Source organism: Octopus bimaculoides, chromosome 3 (genome assembly GCF_046866305.1).
Source record: "Octopus bimaculoides isolate indiv1 chromosome 3, ASM4686630v1, whole genome shotgun sequence".
NCBI classification, from domain to species: Eukaryota; Metazoa; Mollusca; class Cephalopoda; order Octopoda; family Octopodidae; genus Octopus; species Octopus bimaculoides.
Genome location: NC_142930.1, coordinates 168,652,647 through 168,670,108, shown reverse-complemented (window position 1 = coordinate 168,670,108; position 17,462 = coordinate 168,652,647). Strand labels below are relative to the sequence as shown.

The 17,462-nt window shown below is 37.6% G+C and overlaps 1 protein-coding gene across 2 annotated transcripts in view; it reads right to left on the bottom strand.

The window, feature by feature from the left end:
- Positions 1 to 17,084, bottom strand: part of LOC106872851 (solute carrier organic anion transporter family member 2A1) — a 45,732-nt gene extending 28,648 nt beyond the window's left edge. The window contains exons 1-6 of one of the 2 annotated variants that reach the window (XM_014919985.3): positions 16,876 to 17,084; positions 7,871 to 7,908; positions 6,397 to 7,243; positions 3,505 to 3,591; positions 1,694 to 1,867; positions 433 to 597 (exon numbers count right to left, since the gene is read on the bottom strand). In XM_014919985.3, coding sequence (XP_014775471.1) covers positions 433 to 597; positions 1,694 to 1,867; positions 3,505 to 3,591; positions 6,397 to 7,243; positions 7,871 to 7,882 — 1,285 coding nt within the window. In that variant the 5' untranslated portion in view covers positions 7,883 to 7,908; positions 16,876 to 17,084. The remainder of the gene's footprint in view (positions 1 to 432; positions 598 to 1,693; positions 1,868 to 3,504; positions 3,592 to 6,396; positions 7,244 to 7,870; positions 7,909 to 16,875) is intronic. The other variant, XM_014919986.2, reaches the window with a different exon arrangement.
- Positions 17,085 to 17,462: the final 378 nt, after the last annotated feature.

The window sequence follows — 17,462 nt, the reverse complement described above, 5'->3', positions numbered from 1 at the left end:
TATGTCTCTTTCTTTACCCCCTCTCTCTCTCCCATATAAATATATAAATACACAAGCATACACATGTACCCGTATACACATGCATACACATATACACATATACACATACATAAACACATGTGCGTATGCAGAAACGAAAACATATACACTAATATACAAAAACACACACGTACACATACACACAGAAAAATACACAATCTTACGCACAAAGACGCGCATATATACATAAATGCAAGCACACACACAGACAGCCATAGACATGCAGACGTACTATTCTCTCACAAAACTAACAAATGCATAGTAGCCACATAGTATTGTTATAATTCTTTACATACTCTACAGGCATCAATTCTCAGTCAGTACTTCCTTATCAGTTGAAATTGAAAACAAAACCAAGAAAAAGTAAAAACAACAGAAAGATAAACCGCTTACCAAGTATAACGTTTGTCTTCCATGCAGGTGTAGTAAATTGATGTTCAATATATTTTGGTGTAAAGGTAAGAGAACCTGATATTCCAAACAGCAGTACACACACAGCCAAGAGAGACAGAACGTAGACAGGTGATCTCGTCAAACGACAGAGTGACTTGGGAAAAGCTACAACGAAAAAGGTTTCCAAAGTAAATACAAACATTAACAAAAGTTTCTTTAGTAGATTCTCACAATAACATTTTCTTCTTCCTTTTCATTTACGAAGAAACAAACCAATCAACAGAATTTCATTTACCATGTTATTGTTATTCATATGTGTATATATATATATATATATATATATATATATATGTGTGTGTGTGTGTGTGTCTGTCTGTCTGTCTGTCTGTCTGTCTATCTATCTGTCTATCTATCTATCTATCTATCTATCTATCTATCTATCTAACTCTCTGTCTGTCTGTCTGTCTCTCTCTCTCTCTCTGTATATATATATATATATATATATATCCATATATTTACTTGCACACACACACACACACACACACACACACACACACACACACACACAGGTATATATTCCTAAATTTAATAATTATTCTTCATCCAAACCTCTGTGATAAAATACAAACTATTTGAAGCATGAGATGATTTTATAATTATCATACACTGATTGGAATTAATTAAGTTAACCATTTTATATAATTTTCTTGATGATCTCCTGCAAACTTCAAAGAAGCAGACCTCAGACAAAAGGTCTTCTACTTGTAATTAGCCTGTCTTTCATGTTCATATAGAGTATTCAGAACTATATTGCTCATGTTAACATGTTCCTGAAGACGCTTTCACTTATTTCCCATACGATTTGGCTGTTGTAGTAAGAACATAACTTCTTTATGGCTTCGTTTGTCTCTTGTGTATGTACAATAGACGTTGGGATATAAAACGTTGCCTTATGATTCTACACAAAGATGGAGCCATTGTCAATGGTATCGGGCTCCCTTAAGGTGGAGTATCAGGCCTCTCTATTTTTCATAGCCAATGAATCATGAAGTTCAACCCAGGTGGCTTTCAAAACATCTGCAATTTGTTAATTAGAGTACAAATAATGCTCTAAACGTACTGTTTTATTTCTTTCTAAATCAATGCCCTTCACAAAGTTTCATGTTTACTCAAATATGGTAATATTGTGCCTCACAGCAACGATTAATATCAAGAGATATAAGTGGTCGTAAATAATTGTAGGATCTCTAACAATACAAACCTTTCACTTTACACATCAGGCCCTTGTCATCGTGGTATTCAATGGTTTGTTTTCGGAAGTTTCTTGGGAAGAAGAATATGGGAATGCTGAAAATGAGGGAACCGATGCCGAAAACGACGAATCCCAGCCACCAGGCACCAATCCAACGGGGATCTTTGGGGGTCAAACCAATATCTGGAATGAAATACATATTCGAATGATTTAGTTGTTATATAACAGGCGATATTTGAATTGTCTTTGTGTATTGATAACTTCACTATGGTACTTTAATGTCTAGTTTTGTTCAGTAATGTCATGTATTATACTTTAAGGTCTATTCAGAGTACACTGTTATTCTTTAATATCAGATTTTGTAAGTTAATGTCTTGTGTTGTACTTCAATGTCTGATACTTTATCCGCCAATATTTTTTTAAGTGAAAGCGGCGAGCTGGCAGAAACGTTAGCACACCGGGCGAAATACTTAGCGGTATTTCGTTTGTCTTTCCGTTCTGAGTTCAAATTCCGCCGAGGTCGACTTTGCCTTTCGTCGTTTCCTGTTATAAGCTTCAGCATCAATATGTAAACAAGCAATCAGACGATAGTTACAGGCCACAGTACCCTTGGATGAATCCTTTCGAATCAACACTATTCTTCCTTTGACCATCCATTCTGATATAATTCCTTGATGTGCACGCCCTTGAAGGAGTTTTTGTAGTTTAGGATGTCAATTCGTGAAAACTTTGAACCACTTCCCTGAACTGGTTCCGAGCCAGCCGTCTTCCAATTTCTCATCGTACTAACTTGTGTGAGGTCCTTCATTACAGCTTGAAGTCCAAAATATTATCAGCTGTTTTGCACTTCCCTAACATCACATGACTTGAAAATTGTAAGTGCCGATTTGCACTGGATTTAACTTGAATTAAATTTCAGAGAAGGTGAGTTGGGAGTGTCTTCTCATTTTCTCGTGAAAGTCTGCCTTGATCTAGAAGTGAAATGAAGTCAGGACAACGGGAGTTATGTCTGGCCAGCCAGGACTCATCTATTCAACACTGTCTCATTATGCACTTACCATTTGGTACGGTCTGAAACCTTTTTATTCACTTTATAGTAATAGTGTGCGTGAAGTCGCATCATCGTAGTGACACCCCATACCATCCCATCCTAACGAAATTAGAGACCTTGTAGAAAAAGCAGTTTTGTTTACCATAGTCAGTAACACTTTATATTAATTGCAACTATTGGCAGTCTACCGTCAGAAACTGTCAGGAATAAGACAGCGATCCCATTGTTACGTTGGTTTTGTTGTTGTTGTTGTGGTGGTGGTGGTTATTTCATTGGTTCTCACCAATAGACATCCAGTCTCTTCACCACTTTTTTTGGACAATGGCGAGCGATTTAAGAAAGATTTAGCTGCTATTTCTAACAGGTTTTAAAGACTACATCGGGGCATTTTGTCTGGTTTCAAATGAATGATTTTAATGCTGCTACTTAATTTGACTAATTTATGCAGCTAATTAATGAGAATTTTTAATACGGTTGCTTAACGTATAATTAACCGTATTATCACTCATAAAAGCAGAGATGTGGACGGAGATTCAGTGATGTGTTGACTGATAAAGCTAAAAAGGGAGAGGGCATTGAAGAGACTAAAAAGGTATGGTTGGACAATTATATGTTTTAGGAAAGTAGCATTTAGAAAAGTGGCTAAAAAAATAGCTAAAATAATTCTGATTTCTCTCAGTTTATTGTTCGCTATGGTGCAGTAGATCTCTGTTCTTTTTGAAAACAATGTTATATTTTAATTTTCGACCATGAGTCATCTTGAACTTACCTTTCAAATCCACTGGAAGTCTACTAAAAACTCCTCCAAGCAGGAACGCCATTGAAGGTCCGAATATTCCCATAGTCACAATGAAACCTTCAAGAGAAATAACTGAAATGATTGATCTGTCACAGCAATAATATCAGCTTCTATTGATCAAGTGCATCTTTACGAAAGGAGGTTGAGTAATTAATGAAATGCATAAAACAGATTCCACAAAAGAATGGATGGCAAATATGAAAGCAACGAAATTTGAAAAGAAGGTAACGGAGCTACTGAATGGTATTGATTGGTATGTTTATCGATCCCGTAGGAAAACAAGTCAAAGTTGACTTTTATCATTATTGGGATTTGAATGTAGACCGTGAAGAGCCAGAAGAAATCAGCGAAATATTTCTTCCTGGACTTTAAAGATTCTGCCATTCCCGCATAATAAGTTCCTAACATAGGCAGAAAACCTGAAATTTTAGAGAGGAAGAGGGTTGAGACAACACCAATGACCCAGTACTCGACTGGTAGTTATTTCATAGGAGGAATGCAAAACAATGCTGATCTCAGCGGTTTTTGAATTCAGAAACCAAAGAACTGGAACAATTACAGCAAAGCATTTCGCCCGATGCTCTAATGATTCTGTCAATTGACATGTTCTTGTTCTCACGCAGGCAGGATATGACTGGAGATATTTGTGTGAAGGGAAGCCTAGCCGTTATTTTATTTTAATTTATAAGCCCTAAGAGAATGAAGAGCACAGCGAATCTCGGCGGGATTTGAACTGAGAAGATAAAGACTTGTAAGGAGGCATTTAGACGATACTCTAAAGACTAGGCTAATCCATCAGTCCAAAGGGTTAATAAAAATAATATTGTTATCTAACATAAACATAAGACCCGATTATTTCCTGGGTTAAAAAGTCAGATTTGACCTAAACGGTATCCACATCAGAAAGTGATTACAAAAATAGTCATTAAGCCGGGTTATAGAACAAGATAACAATTGTGGAATGGAATTTCGAATCCCGGATGAAATTATGTCATTGAAATTATGTTGTAGAAGCTGTTTGGGTAAAAGAAAATAATGGTTTTTACACAATCCAATTTTCTTCTGAAATACGTTCTCATTTTAGCAGACAATCGCTCTATAGACGCCTCCGTCGCTTGGACTGTGACTAATTGAAAAAGACGCAGCCTTATACACTGTCACGCAATTCTTCCAAAGTATTGCATTGAAAGTACATGTGTATGAGGAATACTCAGCCACCCATTTACAGGTTCATTCAATGAACAGGTAATACATTTGATTTAATAACTGAATGAAATCGCCGAAACGATGAAGATCTATCTATCTCTCTCAGTCTCTCTTCCTCTCTCCATCTTTCTCTACCCCCTCTCTCTCTCTATTTATCTATATACATATATTTATTTCTTTATTGCCCACCGGGGGCTAAACATAGAGGGGACAAACAAAGACAGACAAAGGGATTAAGTCGATTACATCGACCTCAGTGCGAAACTGGTACTTATTTAATCGACCCCAAAAGGATGAAAGGCAAAGTCGACTTCGGCGGAATTTGAACTCAGAACGTAACGGCAGACAAAATACCGGTAAAGATTTCGCCCGGCGTGCAAACGTCTCTGCCAGCTCCGCCGCTACGTATATATGAGCACTCCGTCGGTTACGACGATGAGGATCCCAGCAGATGTGATCAACGGAACAGCTTGCTTGTGAAATTAACGTGCAAGTGGCTGAGCACTCCACAGACACGTGTACACTTTGTGTAGTTCTCAGGGTTATGCAGCGTGACACAAGGGCGGCCCTTTGAAATACAGGAACTACTCATTTTTGCCAGACGAGTGGACTGGAGCAACGTGAAATAAAGTGTCTTGCTCAAGGACAAAATGCGTCGCCGGGAATTGAACTCACGACCTTATGATCGCGAGCTGAATACCCGAACCACTAAGCCATGCACCTTCACACACACACACACACACACACACACACACACACACACACACACACGTATATATATATATATATATATATATATATATATATATATATATATATATATACAGAGAGAGAGAGAGAGAGAGAGAGAGAGAGAGAGAGAGAGAAGGAGATTGAGAGAGAGAGGCAAGAGCAGAGATGGAGAGAGATGAGCAGAGTTAGAAGGGAAGTGAAGAATGTATTTATGAATGTTTATATGTGTATGTATATACATATACACATAGATAGATAAATACATACATACATACATACATACAAACATACATACATACATATGCACATACGTAAGGACAACAGACCTGATATAATGATTTGGGATAGAGAATAAAAACTGAGTACAGATGTGGAAATTAGTTGACCTGTGAATGATACCATAAAGCTGAAGAACAGTGAAAATGAGAATACCTACAATGAATTATTGAGAAATCTGCAGTTACTCAATCCAGATTACAAGTTCACGTTTATACCTGTAATTATTGAGGCCATGAGATATGTAAAACACTGCTTAAATACCGATCTTCATAAATTAGGCTTCTCAAAACCAGAAAGGAGAAAGCTAATTCGAAAACTACAGATCCAATCCATCATTTGAACTGTAAAATTCTGTAAAACTCTCCTGAAGTTTTTGATTTATGTATATATGAGCATTTCTAGATATACAACTATATGCATGGGAATACATATATAAAACAAAAAATGCAAGTTTTAGCATATACATGCATGCATACATACAAACAAAGAAAAGTACCCTGTTGTTGACGTTGAATTTCCAATAAAGGAGCCTTGGATCAAGGTTAGAAACCAGCTCTTTTTCATACATGCTATAGTTTATTGTCTGCAGAAAAAAACGTGTGAAACGAGTAGAATTGCAGACTGTAAACATTTTGATTTACCTACCCATGAACAGTGCGGTTTTCGACTTGTCCTTGACATTGTTGTCAACAAACGCTGTGATTAGTGAAGTGCGAGGTGACTTGGCAACACCTTGTATCACCATTCCGACCATGAACACGATGAAAGCCTTCTCAGTTTGGCTGGCATATTGGTTGGCATTTTCACTTAAACAGTTCGATGACATATCGTTAGTTTCTGTGGTAGAATTACACACGGCGATCTCATTGATGTTGGCTGTGTGGTTAGACAAACTGACCATCCCTTCGCTTACCATTCGAGGTTTATGGTTGACGAAATATATGAAACAACAAACTAAACCAGACAATCCAAAGAGAAATGTGGAAGCACCAAGAAATCTGGGAATGTGAGTTCGCCTGGCAAAATGACTGACGAAAAGTACTGTAGTGAGGAAACCAATGTCATTGCCACTCAGTATAATCCCTATTTGGGAACTATTAAACCCAAATTGCTTCTCTATTGATGTGATCTGAGATGTGAGATAAACACTGAGTGTTTGTGTTAGTAAAGCGGCAAAGCTGTAGGTTGCTGTAAAACAGGACAAGTTAGCACAAATCTGCAATATTTGAGGTTTACAACTTGATATGCCACATTCAGCAACAAAATCTTCAACGTTTGAACATGATCTGTCGTTTGTATTGATGCTGTTGTTTACATCACAATTTAGCGGGGGTGGATCTTCTTCAAAACCTTTGTTTACATATTTATCATTCCCATTTTCTGCTGGACTGAAATCTGTGGACAGCAGTTGCGTTTTTGAAGTCTGCGGACATTCTCTTATCGTTTTGCCATCTTCGTTTGGTAGAGTGTAACTTCCCGATTTAGCAGACATCTGATGATAAAAAAATGTAAAGGAATACGTAATTAAGACAGGGAAACAATCACAAGAAAAAATTAACATAATTATAGATTTAAAAAAAAACATATTGTAATAAACTGATATTTCTAAATTATATTAGAATAAAAGAGCGGTGCTACTTGGCCACGATAATAAAGCACCGAATTAATTCTATCACCCCAAAACTATGATTTTATCTTTGTTTCTGATTTTGGTAAACAGAGCATCACTATTCTTTGCACTCTTCATTCTTCACTCTCTGTTCTATGGTGGTCAAAATCATTGTACCTGTATAAATGTTTCTAACTATATGGCCTAAAGCTGACAAACCATAGTCCTTAATGATGGCATATTCCCTTGCCAAAATAGTGGACCAAACCCAGTTTCTAACCAAAATGTCCAAAATGTGGTTTGCAAAGGAGCAGAACTTTGCCACGCTTCTGAAATATCAATTGTTCGATGCTTAGTTGAAAGCCACTAATATCATTAGTAAAGCTTGAACATCATCACATCATTTGTGAACTCTGCTTCCGTATAATTTGGAAGAATTATGCAAGAGACGTTGATGCAATTCTCTTTGCATTTGTGTGTGGATTGAAAGAAGAATAAGGGAGTATATACCTCTCTCTCCATACCTTCTTTTCTCTCTCACCGTCACTCTGTAATAGACAAATGAAATACTAAATCGGTTTAAATTATATATTTGATAATTCAGTTTAAGAATAGTTTTAAGTAAATTCATTTAAAGGGAAGTTAAAACCGAAACATTTAATAATTTTCAGTGAAATTTCCAAGTTTAGAGCTTCTGTCGGAAATTTTCCCTCTACCATTGCTGGAAGAAGAAGAAGAAGAAGAGGAAGAAGAAGAAGAAGAAGAAGAAGAAGAAGGAGAAGAAGAAGAAGAAGAAGAAGAAGAAGAAGAAGAAGAAGAGGAAGAAGAAGAAGAAGAAGAAGAAGAAGAAGAAGAAGAAGAAGAAGAAGAAGAAGAGGAACAACAACAACAACAACAACAGTAGCTACAAGTATTAAAGTTTACTGTTCCTGAGGAATTATAGGAGCATTTTCAAAAAAAAAAAAAAAATATCTGATTCAAGATCTCAGAACAAACATCCACAAATATCTGCTTTGACTAACATGTCCTAACAAGAACATTTTATAGATACAATTTACTTGTCGTCAACTTGTTAATTACTGTCTGGTTAATTGCGGCTGATCGTTTTATGTCGCAACAGAACTTTATAATTAGTGATTACCAAATGATAATCTCTTCAGATTTCTATAGAAACTAGAGCCATCGCTGAAAGTTATGATGTTTCGTATATGAATACGTCTACAATGCGATCGAAGACAGAAAAATAGGTAATGAAAGTAGATGCATATTTGAGGACTTGATTGCTCCCGTTTCACCAACGTATTGCTTCATGGCCACCAAATGTAGCGGTTTAACGCAATTTTACATATCCAACTTTTACATATCCAAACACATTTCTGGCAACTGGTACGTAGATAATTATTGCTGGCAGGGACACCATAATTCGTTATGCAACCTTAACATATTAGGAAATATATCAGAGTCTTAAATTGCAATGTATATATATTGTGATATGTGATATATTACGTAATACATAACATAATATTCTAGCATGATATATTATATATGTTATAGGAATCTATTAATGATATTTTGTAATATATGAAGAGATATATAATATGATATATTCTAGTATATTAAGGTGGTGAGCTGGCAGAATCTTTAGCACTCCAGGCGAAATGCATAGCGGTATTTTGTCTGTCTTTACGTTCTGAGTTCAAATTCCGCCAATGTCGACTTTGCCTTTCATCTTTTTGGAGTCGATAAATTAAGTACCAGTTGCGTAGTGAGGTCGATCTAATCGACTTCCTCATCCAAAATTTCGAGCCTTGTGCCTAGAGTAAAACAGAATATATTCTGGCATATTGTAATATGGTATGTAATATACGTCTTGCCAGGGACCGGTAATATTTCTTAGTAATATTAATTTATATCGGAAACAATATATATAATGAATATAATAAAAGCTGACAATTTTCTTTTATGGTATATTTATTTTGTAAACAAACAATACAATATTATATAAGCATTTTATAAGCATTTTATAATGTTTCTTTCTTTTCTGGAAACTCGCCGCGTACCGGCAGCTGATGGCTCGCGGACTGGCACCAGTCCACGGGCCACCACTTTCAGTAGTATTGATATACGTGGTATATTGTCATATATCATACAATATACGTGGTATATATTCATATGTGGTATATCGTGTGACATACATTTTGTGCTTTATAAGATTTTGATACTTTCACTAAGATTGTGATAGCTGTGGCTAATTGTATACTTCTGCGTTCTTCTTTATAAATTTTACTGTCCTATTTTGATGTTTCCACGTTCTGAAGTTTTTCCTGTCCTACTTTTGGTGTCACTTAAGTTTTATCAGGAAATTTTTGAATGTCGACGGAAAATAATGTTTGCAATTGCTAAACTGTCACAAATCTAGGAAAACAGCTAGAACTAGGTGAAAGAATAATTGGACTCTAATAATGAATATTCGCTCGTTACGTAGGATGAGTGGCTTTTTGGAAACATTTATGTGTGTCATATGCGAGTTTGTGGATGTGTGCGTGGTGTGAATGTATGTATGTGTGTGTGTGTGTGTGTGTGTGTGTGTGTGTGTGTGTGTGTGTGTGTGTGGTTGGGTGACCTTTATGTGTTTTTATGTGAGTTTTAGTGTGTATGCCAGAGGTGCATAGGCATGTATATTAGTTCATTTGCGTTTATGTTATGTGTACGTGCGCGTGGATGTGTGAATGTGTGCGCGCACACAGGCCTATACCTGTGTCTATGTGCTTATTCACGAGTAAAATATAAGGAATCGTTTAAGATAAAGTGTAGATAAATCCAAGAATGTTATTTTAATACATGGACATCATCACGTCTAGTATAACGCAATTAACATTGATATCATCATCTCATTTGTGTTCTTCCTTCCGTTGAAAAGTTACTTAGGCGTGAAAAGGAGGTTATTCGGCAGAGTTTCAGCAGTCTCTCATACAAACACAGTAATCGCTATATAAAACTACACGATACATTATCTTTTATGAAACATTCTGTCATTTATTACAAAAAGTGTTAAACAATGTTTACGAAAGTTGACGACCAAAAAGTTGTTTCTATTCATCCTTCGTCATATTTTATTTTCCTATCATAATTCACTCCGAATGTCGTCGACGATTTTGCTGCGCTTCTCTGTTCTCTTAATTAGTTTGCTCGCACGTCGGTGAATGCGTCTAAGCATACATGTATGCGCTTGTGTAGTTAAGTAATTAACTATGAAGGTGCGTGGCTTAGTATTTAGGGCATTTGTTTTACGATCGTAAGGTGGTGGGTTCAATTCCCGGCGACGCGTTGTGTCCTTGAGCAAGACCCTTTATTTCACGTTGCTCCAGTCCACTCAGCTGGCAAGAATGAGTTGTACCAGTAATTCAAAGGGGCCAGTCTTATCACACTCTGTGTCATGCTGAATCTCCCTGAGAACTAGGTTAAGGCTACTCGTGTCTGCGGAATGCTCAGCTACTTGAACGTTAATTTCATGAGCAAGGCTGTTCCATTGATCGCATCAGCTGGGACCCTCGTCGTCGTAAACGACGGATTGCTCTTAAGTAATTAACTAACAGGGAAACCGGAGGTTTAGAGGCTGTTTTCTTTAGGAAAGACCTAAAATTCGCAATATGGACTCTTCCTGGACTCAGAACATAAATAAGTAGTGCTGGCCGTGACCACTACTGAAGGCCATATTTTCCGAATAGTAACCGTCAAAGCCCCTACAGGAATGGGTTAGGATTAGGGTTAGGGTTAGGGTTAGAGAAGGAATTTAGAGTGTTTCTTCGAACATCACGCTCTTTGGTGCCAGTGAGAGATTGGAAGGGTATCATAGATACACGATGGGTTAGTGAAGAGCTAGTCGGTAGAAGAGAGGTGTGTAACGCCCTTACAAATCTTCTCAGGTGTTTCGAACTATCGGCTAAGTACTGAATGAATTCCCCAAATCATTCTCTATCATTTTAAAAGTCACTAGTTACACAGACCACAAACCTTCGTGGTAAATTATGAAAGCATACGATAAATACCACTAGAGAACGGAGTAAAAATAGCAGTAATGTCCTACGGAACAGCTTCGTTTAAGTGGTAGCAAACGTTACTTTAATCATCTCTTACAGAGATTTTCTTGACTAGCTACTTTGCTTATATATATATATATATATATATATATATATATATATACACATATTGTCGTTCAATGCTCGAAAAGAGGAGTAGAGAAGGCAGCCTACAACTGATGAAGGGTCGTTATTTATGTTACTTGTCCTGTTTTCCATTTGTTTCTCTCGTTTGCGTATTCAACTCATTTGTTTTGGTATTTCATGCTGTTTACTGTTTGTGACGTCCTGTACCCATATATGCATAGAATTATATATATATATGTATGTATATATATATATATATATATATATATATATAAACTTACTTGTTAATACAAATTCGGTGTGTGTTGCATCCCATTACTTGATAAATTAAAGACATATATAAACAAACGACGTAACATATACTAAATGTATCTTTATGAATCTGTGCTGCAAGATTCCTGATGTGATGTCGTGCAGAATAAGCGGAGTAGGAGCATACACGGAGACGCTAAGTGTCGCTGAGGAGGTCACAGATGTATGACGAAAGATTTCTGGACAATGGGCATGAGTTAGAATAAGAACAGTGATAAACGAGTGAAAAATGAATATATAATGCGTGTGTTTATTTGGCAAACAAGCAAAAAACAAAAGACCGTCCCGAAATGTAACAATGCATATATGCATATATATATATATAATACCTCGTTCAGAGATTTAATATATATATATATATATATATATATATATTGGGCTGTCCGGAAAGTTCGTGCCGATTTATAGTAGCTTACCTTTCGACTTATTTTAGAACATGTTTGAGACCATAAAAAAAGATTTGACTACACCTCCATTTAGAGTACAGTTTAAGCTATCTTTTCGTGGAAGAAGGTTTATGTTCCTGTAACCTATGTTAATTCTGTAACCCATTAAAATGGAAGATAAGAAAGTTCATTTCCGACACTTGATGCCTTTCTTTTTCCGTAAAGGAAAAAAATGCCTCACAAGCAACCAAAGAAATATGCACAGTTTACAGTGATGCTTCTTTATCCGAAAGAATTGTACGGAAGTGGTTCGCAAGGTTCCGAGCTGGAGATTGTAGCCTTATTGATAAAGAGCGATCAGGCAGACCATCCACTACAGATGATGACCAAATCAAGTCATTAATTGAGAATAACCCACATTTCACAACCCGAGAATTGGCAGAAAGCCTCAACCTATCAAAATCCGTCGTTCATGAGCACCTAGTAAAGCTTGGGCACACAAATCGCTACGATGTTTGGGTACCACATGAGTTGAGTGAGAAGAACCGTTTGGATTACATTTCCATCTGTGATTCGCTTTATAAACGGAATGAAAATGCGCCTTTTTTCAAGCAAATTGTGACAGGTGATGAGAAATGGATTATCTACCGAAATTGCCCACGACTGATTCTAATTGATTTCTCAATTTTTTCCATTTTCTTTTCTGTTATATACCCTCGGACAACAACTTTCTGTTTATTTTATCTTTTTCTCTTCTGTTCAATAATATTCCAGGTTGTATTTATTTCCTTGTATATACATGCACACACACACACACACACACACACACACACACACACACACACACACACACACACACACACACAATTTAGGGTATAAAAAATATATACAAGCTATGCTAGAAAGAAGAGTCAACTCTCCAAAGCCACATATTTCTCACTATAAACAAAACATGCACGGTTAATGTAGCGAATATAAGACAAAATAGCGAGGCCACTCAAACAAACAGACACGCACAATGTAGTGTTTATATATTTTGAAAAGAAAGTTATATGTTTTCATAGGCGTAGGAGCGGCTGTGTGGTAAGTAGCTTGCTTACCAACCACATGGTTTCGGGTTCAGTCCCACTGCGTGGCACCTTGGGCAAGTGTCTGCTACTTTAGCCTCGGCCGACCAAAGCCTTGTGAGTGGATTTTCTTGTATATACATGTACACGCACACACACACACACACACACACACACACACACACACACACACATATGTCGTATAAAAATAAATATATATATATGTATGTGTGTGTGTGTGTGTGTGTATGCTTGTGTGTCTGTGTTTGTACCCCCACCATCGCTTGACAACCGATGTTGGTGTGTTCACGTCCCCGTAACTTAGCGGTTCGGCAAAAGAGACCGATAGAATAAGTACAAAGAATAAGTCTTGAGGTCGATTTGTTCGACTAAAAGCAGTGCTCCAGCATGGCCGCAGTAAGCTCAACCGATGGGCGTAAGTGTCTGGGCCCTAAAGGTGAACTCACTTGATACTGAGATGGCTGTACTTTTCTTTGTCTTTTTCCTACATTAACCGTGTTTTGTTTCTAATGAGAAATATGTGGAGAAAGAAAGTACGAGAGAGAAAAACCAGGTGAGAATGCTCCAAAATTATTGAATAATTAAATATTTAGGAAGAATCTTTCCTTCTAATTTACTATATTTACTGTGAAGTTTCTATGGGAGGCCAACAGTGAAAAGTAATTGGCTTATAATATTCACACAGTTTCTCTTTTCATTTGTAGGAATACGTACAGAGTTCTAAATAATATTATATGATATCATGCAATTTAAATTTAAATCGCACAATGTGTGTATATATATGTGCGTGCGTGTGTGCGTGTATTGTGTTGGTGTGTGTGTGTGTGGGTGTGTGTGGGTGTGTTCGTGTGTGTGCGTGTGTTTAAAACGAAAATGAATGAGTGAGGAAACAGAGTGAGAAGTTTGTGTCCGTTCTCCCATAAGACGTCTAATCGTTTCCTTTCGCTTGCCTCCAGGCATTTCTTTGCCGCCATGTTGCTAAGAAAGAGGAGAGGAGACATTGTATTAGGTCTCGTCAGTCCTCTTTGCCAAATAATTCTATTCTTTCTATATCAGCCTATTTAGAAGTGTTTCGGCAGGGTCTTAGTGGTTCACCGATTTTCTTTTAATGTGCTTTAAGCTACTTCATGTATAACTATGCTGAAGTTAGAGCTATGACTTAAATTATAAAAATGGCACTAGTAGTGTATTTATAACGATTATTTCATTTCCTCTATGGAGTACATTTGAGAATATTACTCTGAGTTTCCTGCAATAAACGTTTTAAATTTCCTCCTACATTTCTTTTTGTTGCATGTTATGAGTTTCATAAAATCCAAATATTTCTATCAATAATTCTGGGCTAAATGTCTGAGTCCAGAGAATGGAATTAATTTTATTGTTATCAGCTTCTTTATAAGGACATTGACATATAAGTCATCAACATTGAGGAGATGCTTTAGAATTTTACTATGACACTTTTACTCATTGGCTGTTCCATTCATAATCAAATTCTAACAGATTGATATTTAGAAGTGTAAAGTGTCTTGCTGAAGGGTTCCACATTTAATGCTCTGAGGAGAGGGTTCTAGTTTTAAGAATTTTCTGTTTGTATTATACATATTATGGTTGCTTTCCTATTTGGCATAGCATCATGTTTATTATAATGTGTTAGTATTGAAGACTTTGTAGAGGGGACAAACAAGATCAGGCAAAGGGATTAAGTCGATTACATCGACCCCAGTGCGTAACTGGTACTTATTTAATCGACTCCGAAAGGATGACATGCAAAGTCGACCTCGGCGGAATTTGAACTCAGAACGTAACGGCAGACGAAATACCGCTAAGCATTTCGCCCAGCGTGCTAACGTTTCTGCTCGCCGCCCTTTTAAGGAACACATATTGGGAACAGTGTCATCGACCACATATGCACAGATATTATCAAGAGGAAAATTGTATTATGCCCGTTGTTGATACCACGTTTAGTAAGATTACAGAACATTAGAGCAACGTATATAGCCTGGTTCACCGTCGGTTACAACGATGACCCTTCCGATTGATACGATCAACGGAACAGCCTAATCTGAATTTAACGTAAACGTTTGCTGAGTACACCTTAGATTCGTGGACACTTAAAGCAGTTCTCAAGGAAATTCAGCGTGACACAAGGCTGACGTTTTTGGATTGCAGATACAACACATTTTACCAGCTGATTGCCCATCAATGTGATCCGCCGCCCCCACTCACTGATATGAAGCCCCGCTTGCTAGATCAACTGGTTATTAAATAAAGCTCAATATTCTCCTAGCCATCGCTCATCGTCTCTTTTTAACCAAATCCAGTGGCTAGCCTTTTCCACTGTCGTTTGGATATTGGTCATGGTGGTATTTACCTTACGATGAGTTAGGCCTAACGATAACAGCAGTCGTCTCACACTGTGTCCAACAAACCCTCTACATCTAACTTTGATTGGAAAAAGGTCCGCATTCCAACCTGCGTCTTCACATTCCTCGAGGAGGTTTACATAACGGTCAATCTTTCGAGCCCGAGTGGCGTCCATGTTATCTTCATAAGGAACCGTTAACTCGACTAAAAGAGATAAGGAATTACGTACATTATTTACATTATTTACATTATTTACATTCGACGGATATTCGTCCTCATCTTGTTTGTTGTTAACGTTTCGGCTGATATACCCTCCATCCTTCATCAGGTGCCTAGTGATTAAGAGCGCAGGCTACGAACCCCAAGATTCCGAGTTCGATCCCAAGCAGTGAACTGAGCAATAATAATAATAATAATAATAATAATAATAATAATAATAATAATAATAATAACATCGAAAAATACCTCAGGACGACAAGGTTTCCACTTGATCCGATCAACGGAACAGCCTGCTTGTGAAATTAAGGTACAAGTGGTTGAGCACTCCACAGACACGTGTACCCTTAACGTAGTACTCCGGGAGATTCAGCGTGCCATAGAATGTGACAATACAGGTACCAGAGAAACAGGAAGATAGAGTGAGTGAAAGTTGTGGTGAAAGAGTACAGCAGGTTTCGCCACCAATCCTTGCCGGAGCCTCGTGTTTTCGCTCTATAAACACTCACAACGCCCGGTCTTGGAGTCGAAACCACGATCCTACGACCATGAGTCCGCTACTCTAACCACTGGGCCATTGCGCCTCTACGCACACACACACACACACACACACACACACATATGTATATATATATGTACATGCATGTGTGTGCGTATATGTGAGTGTATGTGTGTCTCTGTGTGTGCATCTATATATATAAAATTTTGTTCGGAGAGAAAATACAAGATGTGATATTTAAATTGGCCCTGAATTATTTATCAACGAAAAGCGCGTCTGAAACAGCTGTAGTGAAAGTTTAACCCATTTTTCTGCGTGTGCGCGCACATGTGTGTCTGTGTGTGTGTGTGTGTGTGTGTGTCTGTGTGTTTATACAGGCGTTCCTGTGTGTGAATATATGAGACTTGTGGTTTTTATATTCCTTTGTCTGAGAAGTCGCGCAACGAAAAACAAAAAAAAACAAAAAACAAAATGAAAATCTTACCTTCTCTAATTTACTCCAATTTCTCAATAAATTTTCCGTATCTCCGCGTTTTCTCCGACTCTTAACAGTTGTTAGTCGATATTTCAGTCTGGTTTGTTGATGTTGTTGTTATTGTAGTTCTGTGGTGAAGGTCATGGATAGAGTAGCTTTACTGTGACATTCTTAAATGATGTTTTTCAAAGTGTTCTGCAGTAAATGACTGCTGTAATGACAAGTCTGCTGGTTTTTGTTATTGTTCAGGTTGTGGTCGGTGGTGGTGGTGGTGGTGGTGGTGGTGATGGTGGTGGTGGTGGTGGTGGTGGTGGTGGTGGTGAGGGTGGTGGTGGTGGTGATGGCTTTGTTAATGGTAGCGGTGGTGATGTTGGGTGGTGTTCCTGGTGAGGAGGGTGGGGGTCGGTGAAGGAGGGATTCTTTCAGTAATGTTAGTGTTATTGTTACTGCTGCCGCCCGTTTTGTCATTGGTTCTGCTATTGTTGTTGTTGTTGTTGTTGTGGTGGTGGTGGTGGTGGTGGTGGTAGTGTTTGTTGCTAAGCTCTGTTGTTTGGTTCGGTCGTTGGTGTTAATGAATGAATCGGGTCGCTTTTCTT